The sequence below is a fragment of the Manis pentadactyla genome, chromosome X (genome assembly GCF_030020395.1).
Source record: "Manis pentadactyla isolate mManPen7 chromosome X, mManPen7.hap1, whole genome shotgun sequence".
Lineage (NCBI taxonomy): Eukaryota > Metazoa > Chordata > Mammalia > Pholidota > Manidae > Manis > Manis pentadactyla.
Genome location: NC_080038.1, coordinates 43,530,442 through 43,548,265, shown reverse-complemented (window position 1 = coordinate 43,548,265; position 17,824 = coordinate 43,530,442). Strand labels below are relative to the sequence as shown.

At 47.7% G+C, this 17,824-nt stretch overlaps 1 protein-coding gene across 2 annotated transcripts; it reads right to left on the bottom strand.

Moving 5' to 3' along the window:
• Positions 1–306: 306 nt before the first annotated feature.
• PPP1R3F (protein phosphatase 1 regulatory subunit 3F) lies at positions 307–17,772 on the bottom strand. 2 transcript variants are annotated; one of them, XM_036917116.2, is made up of 4 exons: positions 16,645–17,772; positions 5,752–5,807; positions 5,454–5,536; positions 307–3,004 (listed from the first exon to the last, which is right to left on the bottom strand). In XM_036917116.2, the coding sequence occupies exons 1-4, from the start codon at positions 17,643–17,645 to the stop codon at positions 1,709–1,711; spliced, it is 2,436 nt and encodes an 811-aa protein (XP_036773011.2). In that variant the 5' UTR covers positions 17,646–17,772; the 3' UTR covers positions 307–1,708. The 2 variants fall into 2 exon arrangements, with proteins under 2 accessions (XP_036773011.2, XP_036773012.2); XM_036917117.2 differs by having other exon boundaries at positions 5,454–5,533.
• Between the last annotated feature and the right edge of the window lie 52 nt (positions 17,773–17,824).

Below are 17,824 nucleotides of genomic sequence, written 5' to 3'. Positions count from 1 at the left end.
CTTAGTTCAGGCACCATATCCTCCAAGAAGGCTCCCAGAGTCCCCATGCCAGGCCAAGCATCTGTCCTGGGGCCCCAACAGCCTAAGGGACCCATCACTGTTAATGCAGTAACCACACTGCACTGGAGTTCTTTCCTGGTGTCTGCCTCCTCCGCTCAGCTGTGAGCTCCTTTTCCTGTGTCCTCAGAGCAGAGCAGAGCAGAGGTGGTCAGCCAACACTTGTGCAACTGACTGAGCTTGTAACCACTAAATGGCCAAGTTCTGCAGCCATGTCTCAGTATTTCCCCACATACATTCATTTGTGCCTTTATTTATTTCATTAAGTATTTATTGAGCACCTACTACATGCAAGGCACTGTTCTAGAAGAGTGGCCAATAGGGAAAGAGGAAAACTGGGAGAATGTGGTGTCCTGGAAACCAAGTGAAGAAAGGATTCCAAGGTTGAGAGATGATCAACTGTGTCATGTGGCAAATAGATCAAGTAAGATGAGGTCTGAGACTTGGCCATTTATATAACAATGTGAATATCATCAGTGATTCAGCACTTTTGCTGAAGTAGTTGGGCAAAAATCTAATTGGGGATGTTCAGAAAAACACTGGAGTCCTGGAAAAGAACTGAAGAAAGCTGGTATAAAGTTTTTCTGTGAAGAAAAGTAAACAAATATATGGGGTTTTATTTTGCTAGGCAGAGTTTTTTATTTGCATGCAGTAAATAGATCTATCCTTTCTTTCAAAACTTTGAGTTTCCTGTTTTTGAGTCAGAAATGTGATGCCTGTGGACAGCAACTCTGGTAAGAATTTTTCACAGCACATTAACTCTTCTGCCCTTTCTGAGACATCCCCAAAGGACAGACAGGTCTCCCTGCTTATGTCAAAGGTTGGTTTTTTTTCTCAGTAACCTCAGAACTTTGTGGCTGATTCACAATCAATATCCGCACATCTACAGCTGACCACATCCACCACTGCAGCCACATGTATGACACCAAACCCTCATGTAGCCACCCCTTTTCCTCCCTCCATGGCAGAATGTGGAAAAGACCAAAGGACCTGTCCCCCAAAGACTGCCAGTCCTCATGGCTTAGGACCATAAGGTTGAGGTGACAGATATCCTCAAGGACATACTAAAGCAGCAAAAGCAGGCATGACCACGTCCCATGCCCCACTCGCCACTGTGGCCCTTCCACAGAATGTGACCATCCCGCACACACGTGCCCAAACAGTACACTGTACAGCAAGACTCATCATTTCTCATAGAGCTCTATTGTGGCATATAATAATAATAGGTACTCTATATAAATTAAATTAAAAATAAAGCTCCAGCAGGTTGCACAGATTGGCTGTTAATATCTCTGGGTAATTGTGCCCCAAGACCAGCTCATGACCACTCTCCCTCATCCAGAGAATTATACAAAAATAAATACAGGTTTAGGGGGAGGTGGAGAAGGGGAACATGCCTGGCTCCATTCTGAAAGTTCTTATACCATCTACCCTGTTTCTCCCCACTGATATCACCATAGGGAGCCCTAGGCTGATGGGAGACCTCAGAGATGGGGAGGCCTCTCTCCAGTTGAGCATTATCAGAAGCAAAGGATCCCTTACTGTACAGGCCACATACCCCATTGAAACGCTCTGGGGATGGTACAGAGGACACTCTTCCCCAGACCTCAGAGAGGGGAAGGCCTGCTACTGCTGATCCCTCAAGCAGCCCCTAGGAGAACCAGGCCAGAGACAGGCACAGTGCAAGCACCAGGAGGGACATACCACTGTTCAGAGCCACAGGGACCACTATCAGCCCAGCCAGGACACCTAGAGTCTGGGTCAAGGGTCCCCAGAGCTGGGGAGGTAATATACACACACATTCTGCAGAGGCTGCTAGGGTGGGAGACCTCTTTGGGGGCTCGAGGCTTGAACCTGAACCCTCTTCATCCTGGGAGCTCACATGGGGCCTGGCAAGGCTGGAAGGACAGACTTCAGTCCCTGATGGACCAAGGAGGGTAAGATTTTGCCCCTGCAGGACTTCAGCAGCTGTCTCCTTGCCAGACATAGGAACTAAGCTGTCTGCCCACTCAGTGGTAAACTCCTTCCAGGCTTCTATTCCCTTTGGGGACCCAGTCACCCCAGCTATTTCCCTATTCATGTCCAAAGAGTCAGTGTCATTGCCCATTCCCTTCCCTGGAGCCCCAGTGAACTGACCCTCTGTACCCAGAACCACAGGGCTGTCACATCTTGAGCCCTCTGCCCATGGAAGCCACACATCTCCCATAGTGGCTACCACAGAATAGGCACCAGAGAGGATTTGTGGAGGCGATTCCTTGAAGGTGTCCCCTTCTGGGCTGGAGGGTATAACGGAGAGCCCCTCTTCTCCCTCCCCCTCCTCATCAGGGTCCTCGGTGTCCTTGATGAGCTCCACACCACACCCCAGCCGGGCATAGTGCAGTGTGATCTCCTCAGCCAGGGCACTGTTCAGGGCCCGTTCAGGGCCAGGCCATTTCAAGATCAGGTCACGGTCCGTGAGTATGCCCAGGGGATGGCTGGGAGACACCCCCCCATCCATGAGGCCCTCCCCACCACCTCCTGTCCCACCTGCAGCCACAGAAGCCCGCAGGCGACTCAGGTGGGACAAGTAGAGCTGCTCCAGCTCCTGGTCAATAGTGTCTTCACCAAGCAGCTCCTCCAACCCACTCATGACCCCCAGGCCCCCGGAGGGCTCATCCATAACAGCTCCAACCACGCAGCCCTTTCGGCCCCCTCCATTCTCGCTTGATACTTCCCACGTGGCCTCCACCTGTTGCTGGCTGGGTTCCAGGAAAGGCCTGGCTGCCCCCTCACTTGTATCGGGCCCTGAGGCCTGGTCTCTGGGGAAGCCACTGAGACCACAGAGAGAGGAGGAGGGGGGAATCCTGATGGCTGGTGCCTGGAGGACCTCTGTGAAAGCCACAGGTGGAGTGCTTCTGGGGATGTCACTTTCCTCTGGGCATTTCCTAGTCACGTTAACTTCAGAAACCTGGAGTGGGGGCAGGAGAAGAGAGAAAGGGAAGGAAATGAAATAGAGGAGGGGATGGGACAAGTAGAGATAGTGAGAACTGGTGACAGCCCACACCCAGCCACACAGGTATTTCTAGATAAATACTCCTTAAAGAGCCCTCTATAATTCTCTGAACTCCAAAGATGATGTTGTCTATTATGTGGGGTAAAAGGGAGTTTCCTGCAGATCATAAAGCTGAGGAATTCAGAGGGCACCAATATTTGGTGAGCGACTATCCATAAATACTGTTGTTGAGCTCCAAAGCATATCTAGAATATCCATATGGATTCCTGTTATTTTCTGTTTTAAAAAAATTTCTTAGCTCTTTTTGATAAGACCTAGAAATAATGACCAATCTAGTAACAACAAGCATACTTAGTACCCAGATCTTGGTTTCTAAATACCATTCTCCACTAAAAGGAACTAGAGCTCCTTAAATAAATGGGTATTGTCAGGTTTGGGGCATGGGAAGCACAAGATGAGTCTGGGACATATTTTCATACCAGAATGTGAGGAAGTGCTCAAATAATGATGGAGATGTGTCAAAAGGACTCTGGAACCAATTGAAATTAACACTCACTGGCCAGAGAGAGTTCAATTTAAGCATCAAAATAAGTAAGTACAATGGATTGAAATTAATCAAATATGTTTAAAATTCATGAACTAATAATGATATAGCAAAACCAAAAAATCCTTTAATTGGTCACTTCAGAAGTTCATTTCTTCCAAAAACTGGTAAATAAAAGGGAAAAAATTAAGTATTTATACAGCTGTTTCTATACAATCTATATACCCTCAAGGTAGCCAAACAGTTGATGTGAGGAACCTTTTTTTTAGAGAAGAATTCCAGCTAATAAATGAAGTGGGAATAAAATAATTAAATAGAATCAATTCTGTTTACATTAATTTAACAATAATAGGTTATATATAATTAATTTAATTGTTTAATGAATTAAACAATAAATTAAATTAACTGAATAGAATTAACAAATTAATAAAAAGAGAGTAAGAAATGTGTCTACATGGCTGCAATCAACCAGATCCAGACTGGGAAACTCTACAGGACAAACAAATTTTCTTTAACAAACAAATTGCTAGTGGGGGAGATTTAAAAATCTAAAAAGCCCCATTAAAAAAATGCAATGTGTTGACCTTGTTTGGATCCTAAAACACTCAAGAGATAAGGAAATTTGAACACTGACCTAATATTTGATGATACTAAGGAATTATTGTTAATTTTCTGAAGGGTAATGAGGGTATTGTTCTGTTTTGTTTTGCTTTGCTTAATTTAAGATACAAACTGAAGTATTTATTGATGGGATGATGTCTGGATTTTTTCCAAAATAATTCCATAGAGAATGAGATGGAGGTACAGAAAAAGTAGGAATGGACATGTGTTGAAATTTGTTGAAGCTGGGTGACAGGCACATATGGGCACATTATACTAGTCTCTTTACTTTTTTATATGTTTGAAAATTTTTGCAATAAAAAATTAAAATGCACACACACTCACATATGTGTCTAGAATCTCTGTCTCCCTAGCCAGCACTGGCCTGGGTCTCGCGGGCCTCTGCAGTAGCCTGCTCCTCACAGTCCCCCTGCTTCCGCCCTCACCCCTACAGTCTATTTTCCTCAAAGCAGCAAGAGGGAGCATGTTGAATCCTGTCAGATCATGGTCTGCCTCTGCTCACCACCCTCCCTGGCTCCCCTTGTCTCTCAGAGTAAAAGCCAGAGTCCTCTCCATGGCCCATGAGGCCCTACATAATCTGCCCCAGGTCACCTCTCTGGCCTTATCTCCTGCCACTCCCCCTCACTCACTGCTCCTCACTGTTCCTTACACACATTAGTCATGACCCCGCCTCAGGGACTTTGCCCTTGCCTGGGATGTTCTTTCCATTATCTACATGATTCATTCTCTTACCCTCTTCAGATCTTTGCTCAAGTCTCACTTACTACTAAAGCTTTCCCTGGCCACCTGATCTAATGCTGCAAACGTCTCCCCATATCTATCTATCTATCTATCTATCTATCAATCATCTCACACACACACACACTTACTCCCTAGACGTTTAGTTTTTCCTTAGCACTCATCTAAAATACCATATAATTTAATAACTACTATTTTGTTTTCTTATATCTCACTCCACTAAAATGTAAGTAAGCCCTGTGAAGATAGTGCTTTTGGTCACTACCATATTCCCAGCATCCATGACAGTGCTTGGCACAGAGCAAGCACTCACTAAACATTTGCTTACTTAACAAATGATATTTCTATATGCCCTGGTGAATAACTGTATTCTACCCCTCTGACATCAGATTCAGATTTGGGGGCCCTCTCTCCGACCTAGGGTGGACCCAGAGGAAGTCAGCCCCCACCACCCAGCCCCCCACCCAGCTGTCCATCCAGTGGCTGTAAGCATTTGCTTACCTGAAGTGTCATCTGAGGCCACGGACGGAGAGGGGTGGGGGCCACCAATGGACCCACTGACTCCTGGACATCAGGACACTCTGCTGGAGAGAAGGGCAGCATTGGGGTTAGGCACATGTAAAAACAACCATGGTTTGGTTAAGAAAATCTGCTCTTCTAGCCAATTGGCAGTTTTGCCTCTGAAGCTCTCTGTGGCATTATGAGGCAGAGGGTGCTTCAAAATTTGTATAGAAAAAAAAGGAGAAAGAAAGAAATAGTAAATATAAGCTAAAACTCCTGCAGCCTGCCAATCGCTTACCCACAGCAGGAGTATTATCTTCCATGCTCTTCATCCTCAGCTCTTCCTCGTTAGGCCTGTGGGTTAGAGGAGAGAATATATGGATCTGATGCCTCGAGAGAGCAGTTCTGCTACCCACTGGCACCTTCTGAGCCTCTGGGGTGACCCACCTTCACCTGACAGCTGCTGTTTTCCCTTCTGCTACCTCTTTTTCCTTCCTGATTAAAGTCCCACACATTCATTATAGAAAATTTACAGAATACAGGAAAGTATAAAGAAGCAGGGGAAAAGTCACACATTAGCCACAGACAACCATAATCACTGCTTTGGAAAATTTCATCCCAGTCTATTAAATCCTTCAGATTCTACAGATAGAATTTCACAGCTGGCTCTGTCCATTTAACAGGAAGGAAGCATCATTATATACTTGTGTAAACATTTGAAATGGCTGCTTACTGCTCCTACCATACAGGTTTGGGCTCACCATCATGTATGGAGCCATTCCTTTCCTACTGAGCAACTAGGTTGTTTTCCTTCATTTTCTCTTACAAAACAGACTTCAGCAGACACTGTTGGCATAGCTTTATGAAAAGTTTGGATCTTTTCTTTAGGGTATATTCCTGGCTGTGGAGGAACCCACCTTTTCCAAGAAAGGGCAGGTAAGGACCGTGGGGCACATGAAGCAACAAAGTGGAAGAAGGAGGCACTGGAGAACAGGAAGGAGGTCAGCAGAAGATGGAAGTAACTCAGGGTCACAGAGGCCTGGGTCCCTCCACCAAACCCCCACCCATTGCCATACCCATCCGGCAGGCCACTTAATCTCCCCAAGCCTCACCCTTCTCACCTTAAAATGGAGCACAGGGGAGTCAGGATGTACATACCAAGCACGAGGCAGTCAACAGAAATGAGGACATCAAACCAGACCCCAGGGTTGGCACAGAGCAGGGGCTGAACCAACCAGATATATTTATTGGTCCTGGTCCTCCTTAGCCAGGCAAGTCAGACCCCAAGGTCTATGTGGCATAAACCAAGTGTATCTCAGCCAGTCCCTGCCAGGGGTGGGGTCACAGGGATTAGGGAGAAATCACTGTTCTCATTCTCACAAATGAGTATCAAATGTTTATAGATCAAGGCAAATGAGGACAGCATTAACTAAAACATGTGCAGACATGAAAAGATGCTCCACATCACTAATCATCAGATAAATGCAAATTAAAACCACACTGAGATATCACCTCACGCCAGTTAGGATGGCCACCATCCAAAAGACAAACAATAACAAATGCTGGTGAGGATATGGAGAAAGGGGAACCCTCCTACACTGCTGGTGGGAATGTAAACTTGTTCAACCATTGTGGAAAGCAGTATGGAGGTTCCTCAAAAAACTAAAAATAGAAATAAATACCTTTTGACCCGGGAATTCTACTGCTAGGAATTTACCCAAATAATATAATTTCTCAGATTCAGAAAGACAGATGCACTCCTATGTTTATTGCAGCACTATTTACAATAGCCAAGAAATGGAAGCAACCTAAGTGTCCATCAGTAGATGAATGGATAAAGAAGATGTGGTACATACACACAATGGAATATTATTCAGCCATAAGAAGAAAACAAATCCTACCATTTGCAACAACATGGATGGAGCTAGAGGATATTATGCTCAGTGAAATAAGCCAGGCAGAGAAAGATAAGTACCAAATGATTTCACTCAACTGTGGTGTGGAGTAAAAGAACAAAGCAAACACTGAAAGAACAGAACAGCAGCAGACTCACAGAACCCAAGAATGGACTAACAGTTACCAAAGGGAAAGGGACTGGGGAGGATGGGTGGGAAGGGAGGGATAATAGGAATAAGGGGCATTATAATTAGCACATATAATGTAGGAGGTGGCACGGGGAAGGCAGTATAGCACTGAGAAAACAAGTAGTGACTCTATAGCATCTTACTACGCTGATAGACAGTGACTATAATGGGGTATGTGGTGGGGACTTGACAATGGGGGAAATCTAGTAACCACAATGTTGCTCATGTAATTGTATATTAATGATACCAAAATTTTAAAAGTAAAAATAAATAAAAATAAAAAAATAAAACATGTGCAGAGACCTGAGAAGAGCTGAGGCAATTGCTCATAACTTTTTCTTCCTAAGAGGTAATGTGATGATGTTGAAATTTCTGGAAGTAGTTGCAACTTTTTGAAAACACATAATCAAGTACCATCACAGAAACAGAGTATCACTATTCTGAATATCAATAAACAGAACAAACTGAACATCACAGATTAGAATATACCATTTATGGTGTTAAGCATAGTTCTAAGTCCTTCACATACATTAATTTAATCCTCCAAGTGTCCTATGAGATAGGTGCTTTTAATCCTCTCAAGTAGGTGGTATTATTATCCTTATTTTACAGATGATGACACAGAAGCCAAGTAAATGGCTCATGGTCATGTAGCAAGGATCAAAAACTAAGCCTTCCAGGTCTTAAGTCTGTGCTCTCAACCAACAAACTGTGATTGTTGGACAAGGGAGACTGAGGTCTTGCCCCAACCCCACCTCCAATCCTTTCCAGAAGTAGATAGAGGGAGGCAGCAACAATAGACAAGGTCTCTCCCTCTTCCTTCATTCAAGCTTTATAGACCTGCCTTTTGCCCACATATTCAGTCCTAGTTTCCCTGCCTTCATGGGACATGTGGCTAGGAGACCACCAGACACAAGTGGTTGCAAGAGCTACTTTTTATTACCACCCTTGGAGGGGCAAGCTTGAACTATGTACATGGATCCAGAGTCTAGAAGCTCTGGAAGGGCCTGTCTGTCTTTCTCCATGGACTAGGGCTCATATGTCCCACCAGGGGTATTTGATCAGAATACTACAGGGCCTGGAGTGGGTGACTCTGAGAGTCCCAGTATTAATTCCTGTATATCACAAATAAGAAAGGGGGTTATAGAGCAAACCAGCTTGGGTCCTACATACCAATCCCCTCAGTGTGTCTAAAATCCAGGTCTTTGGGTTTGTGGCCCAACAGGATTTCTGCTGATTCCTTTTGTTAATGTAGTCCTTCATTAAAGAAAACGTCATCTTCCTAGATCTTTATTCTAAAGCAAGCCTCTTCAAGAAGACCCACAGAAAGACAGAAAGGCAGCCTTCCCTCCTAGGGCAGGACTAGGCAAGCCATCTCTGCCATCTGCCTCAGTGCTGATATGCACAATAACTGGGCTTCTAAAAGCTACTCCAGAGTCCTAGCTGTATGTGAGAGAGAAGAGGAGGAAACCTCAGGATGCAGACAGCCAGCAGGAAAAGAACTCCACAGTTCAGCCAAAGAAGAGCACAAACACAAAACCAATCCCTCATCCCTCAGAGCAGCTCTTCCATAGCCATGTAGGGTGAGAAGAGGGGAGACACCCAAAAATCAGGACAAGCAATTCAGCTTATCCCAAGAGCCACAAAGTCAGAAGTGCACACATCATGCTCCCTACTTCCAAAGGCAGAGAGATGAAAGCAGAAGGCACAAGCATTTATTGTTCACCTCCTCCAACATGGGCCCTTTTCACTGATACACCAAGCCATTTGAAAACCTTCACATTTATGGTTCAAAGCAACACCCTTCCCTTTTTACAAATGTGAAAGCTAAGGCTCAAGGAACTGTGTCTCTAACCTGCTAACTACACACCACACTGATAACATCCAAGGAGAGCTCCATTTTGATGACAGGGTTTGAAACTGTGGGCTTAAAAAAGAACCCTTAATATCCTTGAACTGTCTTTTCACAGTATACATTTGGCAGCAGCTATGACTTCAGTCAAAAGGAGAATAGTGAGATAAATGGAGTACAAATGTGTACTGACTCACTGATCAGTAACAGAGAAGAGGGGTTCTTAGAAAAACAGAGAGTGAGGAGATTAAGAACAAAACTGTACCTCCAGTGTGCTTGCTAATTTTCGAGAAGGAAACTGCTCTTTTGGCACTAGTCCCACAAATGCCACATGGCATCTCCTCAAGGGCAGTGGGCAGCAGCAGACCAGAGTACATAGACCTGGGGACCTCAGCCACATGACGTCTCGGTGTTTGTACTAGTCAGCACAGAGTAGCCCAGAAGGAGCCATGTCAGACCTGCACACCAATCTCCTGGGTGTGAAGATTCTTCCTGCTGTCAGGAAACTCAAAGGCCTCTGACCTCAGATGGTACCCAGAGAGACTGGAGGGTGAGATTTCAGAAAGAAGTGCCATTGGCCCCAGCCGAGGCCAGCCGAGACAGAACGAGTGAATTGCCACAGTGAGCGAGCAAGTGAGGGCTGACAACCCCCACAAAGAGCAAAGCAGACTTTCCAGAGCAGTCATCACTGCCACTGCCATCCCAAGCCTCTGTGAACAGCCCCACCACTCAGGTTTTCAAAGAACTTGGCCAGCTCAAAGTGGGTCACATGCTAGAACCCAAAGGGAAACTCTGAGCAGACCCCAGCTCCCATGCAGTCAACCTGAAGATAACGCTGACTCTCCAGGAGGACAGGTGGCTGCAGAAACCTGCCCCACAATACTTGGAATCCTGGTTACCCTGAGCCATCTGCTTTCTGAAAAGAATGGGGTTTGAAGGTGGCTGTGAAAGCCACCAAGTTATGTGGGGCATTGCTCTGCCTTCCCCAACGAGTCTGTGTCAATAGCAGCTCTGAGACTTACAGACCATCCAGCAGGGTGGAGGGAGAGCAGTTTACCACACTGAACTTCTTTTACAGCAGTGTCTTCATTCATTTGGCCATGACCCACCATAAGAAATACATTTCCTATCATAACACAGCACACCCATACATGTGTAAACATATATACTTATATATAACTGAGAAACGGTTGTTCTTTGCATGAAACACTTACCTTCACTACATGCTGTGATGTACTCTTATTTCTTATGCTATTTCTTGTTTTAATGTTTGTTGGAATCCAGTAAATTGATTTCACATGTCAATAAAGGGTCATGACACGTCATCTTGAATAATTCCAGCTCTGCCACCTACCAGCTGTGTGAATGGGAGCAAGTTACTCACCCTCTCTATGCCTTGGTCTCCTCATCTGTAAAGGGTATAACAGTAATACCTCAGACAGCTGCTGGGTAGATTGAGGAAATATGGAAATACTGGAAAATTGCCTATAAGGTGCTTATCAAAAAGTAATCTCCTCCAAATCCCCACTGAGGGGAACTGAGGCTTCAAAAAGGAAACAACTTGCCCAGCATTGCCCAGCATTGCCCAGCTGGTAAGATGCATCATCCAGCCTGGTACAGCAGCCAAGGACAGGGCACTAGAGCAGGACCGACCCAGATCAGATCCTGGCTCTGCCACTTTCATAACATGTGGCTCATCCTCGTAGCCAAGGCCACATCCTTAACCATGATGCCCTACCAGTTTTCTGTGGAATAAAAGAGGATCACGTTCACACAAAATCCTCACTTTCCAGACAACTCATCTGAGCTTTGACCTGTCCTGTTTCGACTTTGTTCTGGTTTCCCCTAAGGCTGCCAACTCAGATAAGCAATTGGGTCCCCATCCATTCAGCTACAGGTGCACCTAAAAACCACTGAGGCCTTACTGCGCATCACCCCAGTGACAGACCCTGGAGACACAATGGTGAGAAAATCAGACTATGAAGCTTATGATTCAGTGTAGGGAAAGATATTTAAAAGAATACTCACACTCATTCTTTCAACAAACATTTATTGAGCACCTGTTAAGTGCCAGGCACCATGGCAGGCCCTGCAGGAGTACAGTGGTGAACAAAAGCAGACCATGTTCCTACCCCTCACGGAGCTTACAATCTAACAGGACAGAGAGGGTCATCCAGTAATCCCCTAATGAAGGTCTAACTACAAACTGAGGTCAGTACCTTCAGGAAAGGGAAGAACGCCCTAGAATAAGAGGCCCAGACTATAGGGTCACCAAAGGCTTAGGATGCTTAGAAGGAAAATAAGCAAGGGAGGAGCAGGGGAGTGACAGGCCACCCAGGAACATTAGGAGAGGTGATGGATTCCATCTCAAACGAGAGGAGCTTGAGGCATTTTTGGGACATCAGCTGAGTAGAGACGCCAAGTTTAGATATATGAGGCTAAAGAAAAGAGCAAGGAGAAAGAGAAAGGCCAGGGAGTTAAGAGGAAAAGCAGCAGAATGGGATCCCAAGGCAAGGAAAGAAAGTATTTAAGTAGGAGTGTTCAATCATTTCAAGAAGAAAACCAAAAACCCACCTATGGGATCTGGTAGATGTGGGGGACTGAAGCAAATGGAGAGGGCAAGTGTAAGCAGCTCTTTAGAGGAGGGTCAGCAATGAAGAGGAGGGCAATTAGGTGTTGGCTTGGAGCAGCAGGGACAGATTTTTTAAGACAGTGAGACATTAGCATGTATAAAGGCAGGTAGGGAGGATCAGGTGAGGAGGGCAGTGAAAAGCTGCCAGAAGAGAAAGGGTAATTGTCAGGTTCTGGAACAAGTGGCAGAAAAATGGGACCCAGAGCACAAGTGGGGGAACTGGTCTGAGGGAGAAAGAGGGCCTCCTCTTCCCCTGTAACACAAGGGAGGGAAATGAGTTCACGGGCTGGGGAGTTGCAAGTTGTGGGGAGTTTCATTCCTATGGCTTCTAATGGTTTTTTGAAACAGGAAGCACAAAGTGTGAAGGTAAAGAACATTTGCAAGAGTCACATCAGGGAGGAAACAAGAGTGGATCAGAAAAATAAAACAGAACTTCCAGGAAGAGTGGAAAATGATCCTGAATTTGTGGTGATGCACATCTGCTCCCCTATGTGACATTCTCTAACAGGACCTGCCAGCTTAGCTGATCAGCACTATGAAAAAAACAGGGCCTGAGGCAGTTGGAATGGACTGGCTTCCCAGAGGAAGCACTCTTAGAACCAAAGGATCAAAACAAGGAGGCTGCAAGGGACACTGGACCAACATTCCTTGTGATGGAAACAGCAAGGGCAAAGGCCGTGAGGGAGGAGGGGAGTGAGGCACCTTGGAAAGACCATGGTGACAGGAGCTCAGAAGGCAAAGGATGGCGTGAGATGAGACTAGTAGCTGTTAGGCTGGAGAAAGGAAAAACAAGGACATGCAAACAGAACAGAGAGATGCCATAGGGGGAGAACAGACCAGACCCCAAAGTCCGTGCCATATATGGAAAGGGGATAGCTCTCCCTGAATTCCATCCTGATGTGCCAACTAAGACCCGGATGTCAGCCTCCTCCCTCTTGGAAAGAAAAAAGTTTCCAGTTGTCTATTATGTCACCTTTAGCCAATCGTACCACTCAACACCCCCCTAAGATAGTTTGCCCACTCCTCCCCCTCCTAATCCCTTATAAGCACCCCACCTCCCTAACAGGCGTGACTTCTCTGGCCTCCAGCAAGAAGGCCATAGAACCTCACCAGGGGTATTTAAATAAATTACCTGGCCCTTTGTTGCCTCTCTTTGCCTGCTTATACCAGCTAGAATTTATCTTACAGTAGCCATGGAAGTTAGACCAGGGGACAGGCCAGTGGGTGCTTGAAGGCAATGCTGAGGCTCTCTTGGTCTTTATTTTTAAGAGGAACGAGACACCTCCTAAGTGTGTTAAGCCGAGGCAGACCAGGAGGGCTCCTCCCCACATCAGCTCTGAGATTTTGGACTCTGGACTCTGGGAGCCCCAATTTGCTCATCCAGGAAAAAGGGATAAAAACAGTCTATCTCACAGGGAATGCAGAAAGGACCAAATGACTTTGCATGCAAACACTCAACTAAGCACCTTGCAAAGAGCAGGGTCTCTGCCAGGTCTCATTCAACAAGCCCTCTGTACCTGCCCCTCCCACTCAGTTCCACCACAAGGCCTTTGACATCTTAGCACCAGTCTGCATCTTTCTCCCTGTTTGAACCTAGCACTGTGCCCAGCACACTGTAGGCCCTCATTAAATGCTTGTTGATGGACTATCTCTAAGCCTAAGGTTATCAAAAGCCTGTCCAGCAACCCACAGAATGCAGCCATTTCAGTTTCTGAGCTGTATCCCAGTGGCTACCACAGACTTCTCCAGAGCCCCCACCTGATATGGTTGTGCCCAGTGCACTGGGGGTCTGCAGCCAACACTTCCTGAATGGGAAGCCCTCTAGAACCAAGCTGCCACAGGATAAGGCTATCCCCTAGGATCCTCCACCATTTCCCAGGAGGGCTGGGTCACAGAGAGCAGCTATTCTTCAACAGTGCTCCAAGGCACTGGCAGCACACAGGTTTTAAAACAATAATAGGTTGAAATGTACTCGCCAAGAAAGCCACCAACCTACAACGAAAATCTTATCGCTGATCTTGCAATGAGCACCAGCCTCCCCTTTGCAAGAGCTGAGATCAAAAGATAAAGAAGCTATCAAAAAGCCATCTGCCCACTTAAAATAATATCACAAGTCATGTTAGGAACCACAGACCGGGGGCCAGATACCAAAACAATTGTCTGAACAGGCTGCTTCAATTTCTCCTTAAAACCACCCATGTATTTTAAAAGAAAAACACCCTCTCCACCCACCTTGGCCCTGCAAGCTTTTGAGTTCTCTGTTCTCTTCCCTTCACACCCTAAAATGACCAAACTCCATTTACCCAAACTGTTGCATCCTACAGACAGGGCTCCCACGACAGCCAGCTGGGATGATGACTTGGGAAAAGTTACAGAAATGAAGGCAATCTGGGGCAATGGGGCAACTCGAAAGCTTGATCTGGGTGATGGTTACACAAGGGCATACATATATAAAAATCCATTAGGCCTGACACTTAAGATCAGTACACTTTAAGTAGGTATACCTCAATAGAGGGAAAAATAGGTTAAAGGAGAGCATGACATGCTGGGAGCACCAGAAGTGAAATGCAGAATCCTGTCAGGCATCCCAGAGGGGCAGTAGTTAGAAAACAAATGTCCCTAGCATCTCTTCCCTGGTCCTGTCACTTGCTAGCTGAGTGGATTTGAGCAAGCTGGCTCACCTCTCTGTACTACCTCAGTTTCCCCCTCTATTAAGCAGGCATAACCATAGCACCTCCACCACACAGCATGCACAGCACAACTCAGGAGAGAACAGACTTGAGCTCTCAGCAGAGATCAGTAAACACTGGCCACTAGTATTCTTCACAGCTACTACCACACTTCAGTACCTTGCCCATGTTAGCTGCATCCAATTCAAGCACAAGAAGTGACTGTCATTCCCCTTTAGCAGACAAGAAAACTGAGGCTTACAGATGAAGAAACTGAAGCAAGACTACACAGCTGGTGATAGGCAGAGCACAGTTTGGGAGGGGAATCCAAGAACTGTATGTGTGATCCCCTAAATACTAACATTAGTTAACACCAATATGGTACTACTATGAGCCAGGCTCAGTTCTGAATGCTTTTACTCATCTCCTGTGAAGTAAGGTTTGTTTCATAGATGAAGCTACGGAGGCACAGTGCAGTTAAATTAGTTGGCCAAGGTCACAAGACCAATACATGGCAGAGCTAGGACTTGATCCCAGGCACTATGTCGTCAGAATCCACACTTTTAACACTGTAAGGAAAGTCATACTGCCTTCCCCCTTTAGACTATGTCTCAGGTTACTTTGGGGCTCATAGGTTAAGTGGGTGCTTGCCTGCTTCTTCACTGAACCAGCCACATCTGCCCACCAGCCATGAGCTGGACCTTTCTGAACCATTAACAGCTTCAGGCCTTGCCAGGACCACAAACATGCTGCTGCAGCCAGAGGCTTCTGATCACACATATACAAGGTCCAAAAAGCATTTTTGCATTCCCATTTGCAGTCCTAGGAGCAGGGAAATGTATGCATTTCCCACATGTGCATGCAGAATCTATTTTGCCAGGCTAGACTTAGGTGATCCCAAAAAGAACCAGGCCTAACTGCTACCTTTGAAGAACTCATAGCTTGAGAAAACCTAAGACAATCTTGTACCAGGGCCTCCTGGGGTTAACTAGTTCCTTCTCCTAGGACCTGAATGGTGGCAGGTGGTACGGCAAAAACAAAGAAAAAGAACTTCAAGTTCAGGCCCATCTGGTTCTGTCTCTGCTAGCTACGGCTTCCCTGTGAGAGCACAGACTGCAGACCCCTTCTGCAGGAGGCCTCAGACTAGATTAGACCATAAAAGAGAGTGAACAGGTTTCAGGGTCAGACATGGCCGAACTGAAAAAGCCAGGTACCATCACTTCCTCAACCAGTTTCTCCCTCTGGAACCCTCGTTTCCTGCTCTATCAAATAGGGACCAGATTTTCTGCCCCCTACTGGCAAAGCCCTTGGTCCACACTACCATGTCATTTAAGGTCTCTCCACTCCAGCACACTGCCCATCATTCCCACCAAGCTCATTCCCACCTCAGGACCTTTGCACTTGCTGTTCCCTCTGCCTAGAATATCCCTGCTCCTGTATGTGTGCAAAACTATTCCTCTTTATCACTCAGGTGCCATTTAAGTGGCACCTCCTTAGCAAAGCCCTCCGTTCCCTTTTCTACAAACTCTCCCCCCACCACTCATCATCCAGGACTCGCCTCCTGAAAGACCCTCCCTGAACACTCAAAAGCAGTATTCCCTCCTAAACTACCCCTTGCTCTGTTTTACTTTCCTCTCAGCAGCTAACCTTATCCCAAAGCACCTTATCTGCTTGCTTGTTTTTTCAGACTGTCTCCCATAGGAGCCTGTATGATCCTTGAGGTCCGGGAAGTCTTATTCAGGGCTTTAGAGTGGAATTCACTAAATGAGTGAATGAAACCCCAGTAATTAAAACAGAGCCTAGCACATATTTGGCCTCCATTACTCTTTGACTGACTGAATGCACCCTCCTTCCTGTCCTGGAGAGTAGGCCTAAGGGGTTCCTGGGTTGGGATGCTTGTCCTCCAACCTAGACACAGCCCTGCGTTGGCGGAGGTGGCGCTGGCAGACATTACCTGCGCCTCACCGGTTTCATGCAGCTCTTCAGCTGCCTGGCCTCAGCCTCCACGGGACCCTGGCACTCGGGCTGTGGCTCCAGCTGCTGCAGCTGCTGCTGCTGGGGCAGCCCTTCGGCATCAGTGGGTGTGGGAGCGGGTGCGATCCGTAGCAGGACTGTGTAGTTGCGGCCGTGGTTGTTGGCCCAGAAAGTGCCCTCGGGGGTCTCATAGCGCACCACGAAGTCCAAGCGCGCCCCATCGCCCGCGCCCTCAGCAAACGGCAGCTGGAAGGCAAAGCGGTCGGTGTGGCCGCAGTCGTCGGGCGAGGAGGCGGACGCCTGGCCAGGCCCCAGGCCAAGGCCCTGATCCAGGATGGGATCTCCTACTCCTGGTCCTCCCGCTCCTGCCCCTGGCAGGCTGCGCGGGACGTAGCGCGCTGGGTGGTCGCAGAAGGAAGTCCAGCCGTCGTGTGAGGCCCGCACGTGCACCGCCTTCTCGAAGGAACGGTTAAGCACGCGTACCAGGCCGCGCAGCACCGGCGGGCGCCCCCCTGGCACCCACACCCCGGCACCCCCGGGAACCGCTCCAGGAGGCGGCAGCAGCGCCTCCAGCTCCACCATGACGCGCCCCAAGCGCTCCAGACGGCCCGGCGCGGTCGGCAGTGAAAATGTGGGCACCAAGTAAAACCCCTCGCCAGCGGGGACGGGGCACAGCAGCGAGGGCTCGGGGCAAGCCTCCTCTTCCTCCTCCCCTTCATCCCCATCCTCTCCATCGTCGTCTTCGTCAGGCCCGCCGCCGTCGCCATCTTGCCCGGCCTCCGCCGCCATCTTGCCCGTCCCGGGCCCGCCCCACGGCCGATAGCGGCGCAGCTGTGCCAGCGGCAGCCCCAAGGCCTCGTCGGCGAACAGCACTCTCCGCGGGGCCACCGCTGCCTCGACAGAGGTGCTGGGCTCGCCTGTGGCCGGCGAGGGGGGCGCGGAATGCCGCAGCTGGGGCTCCACAGGGGCCGGGCGCGCCATATCGGCGGCGGCGGCGGCACCGACGGCACCGGTGGCGGGACCGGCGGGGGCAGGGCCTGAAGGGGTGGGCAGCCAATGGGAAGATCAGCACGGGGAAGTATGGCTCACGGGGGCCGTAGGCAACGAAATGAAGACAGTTATAGCAGAGAGCCAATGAGGAGCCGCGCACCGGTGACGTA

What these genes read in the sequence shown, in the direction of transcription:
- PPP1R3F (XM_036917116.2), bottom strand. Translation starts at nt 17,645, where the DNA reads ATGGCGCGCCCGGCCCCTGTGGAGCCCCAGCTGCGGCATTCCGCGCCC. An exon ending in ATGAAACCGGTGAGGCGCAG is followed by an intron (nt 5,808 to 16,644) that starts GTAATGTCTGCC and finishes TCTAACCCACAG; the next exon opens with GCCTAACGAGGAAGAGCTGA. An exon ending in AGATAATACTCCTGCTGTGG is followed by an intron (nt 5,537 to 5,751) that starts GTAAGCGATTGG and finishes CCTTCTCTCCAG; the next exon opens with CAGAGTGTCCTGATGTCCAG.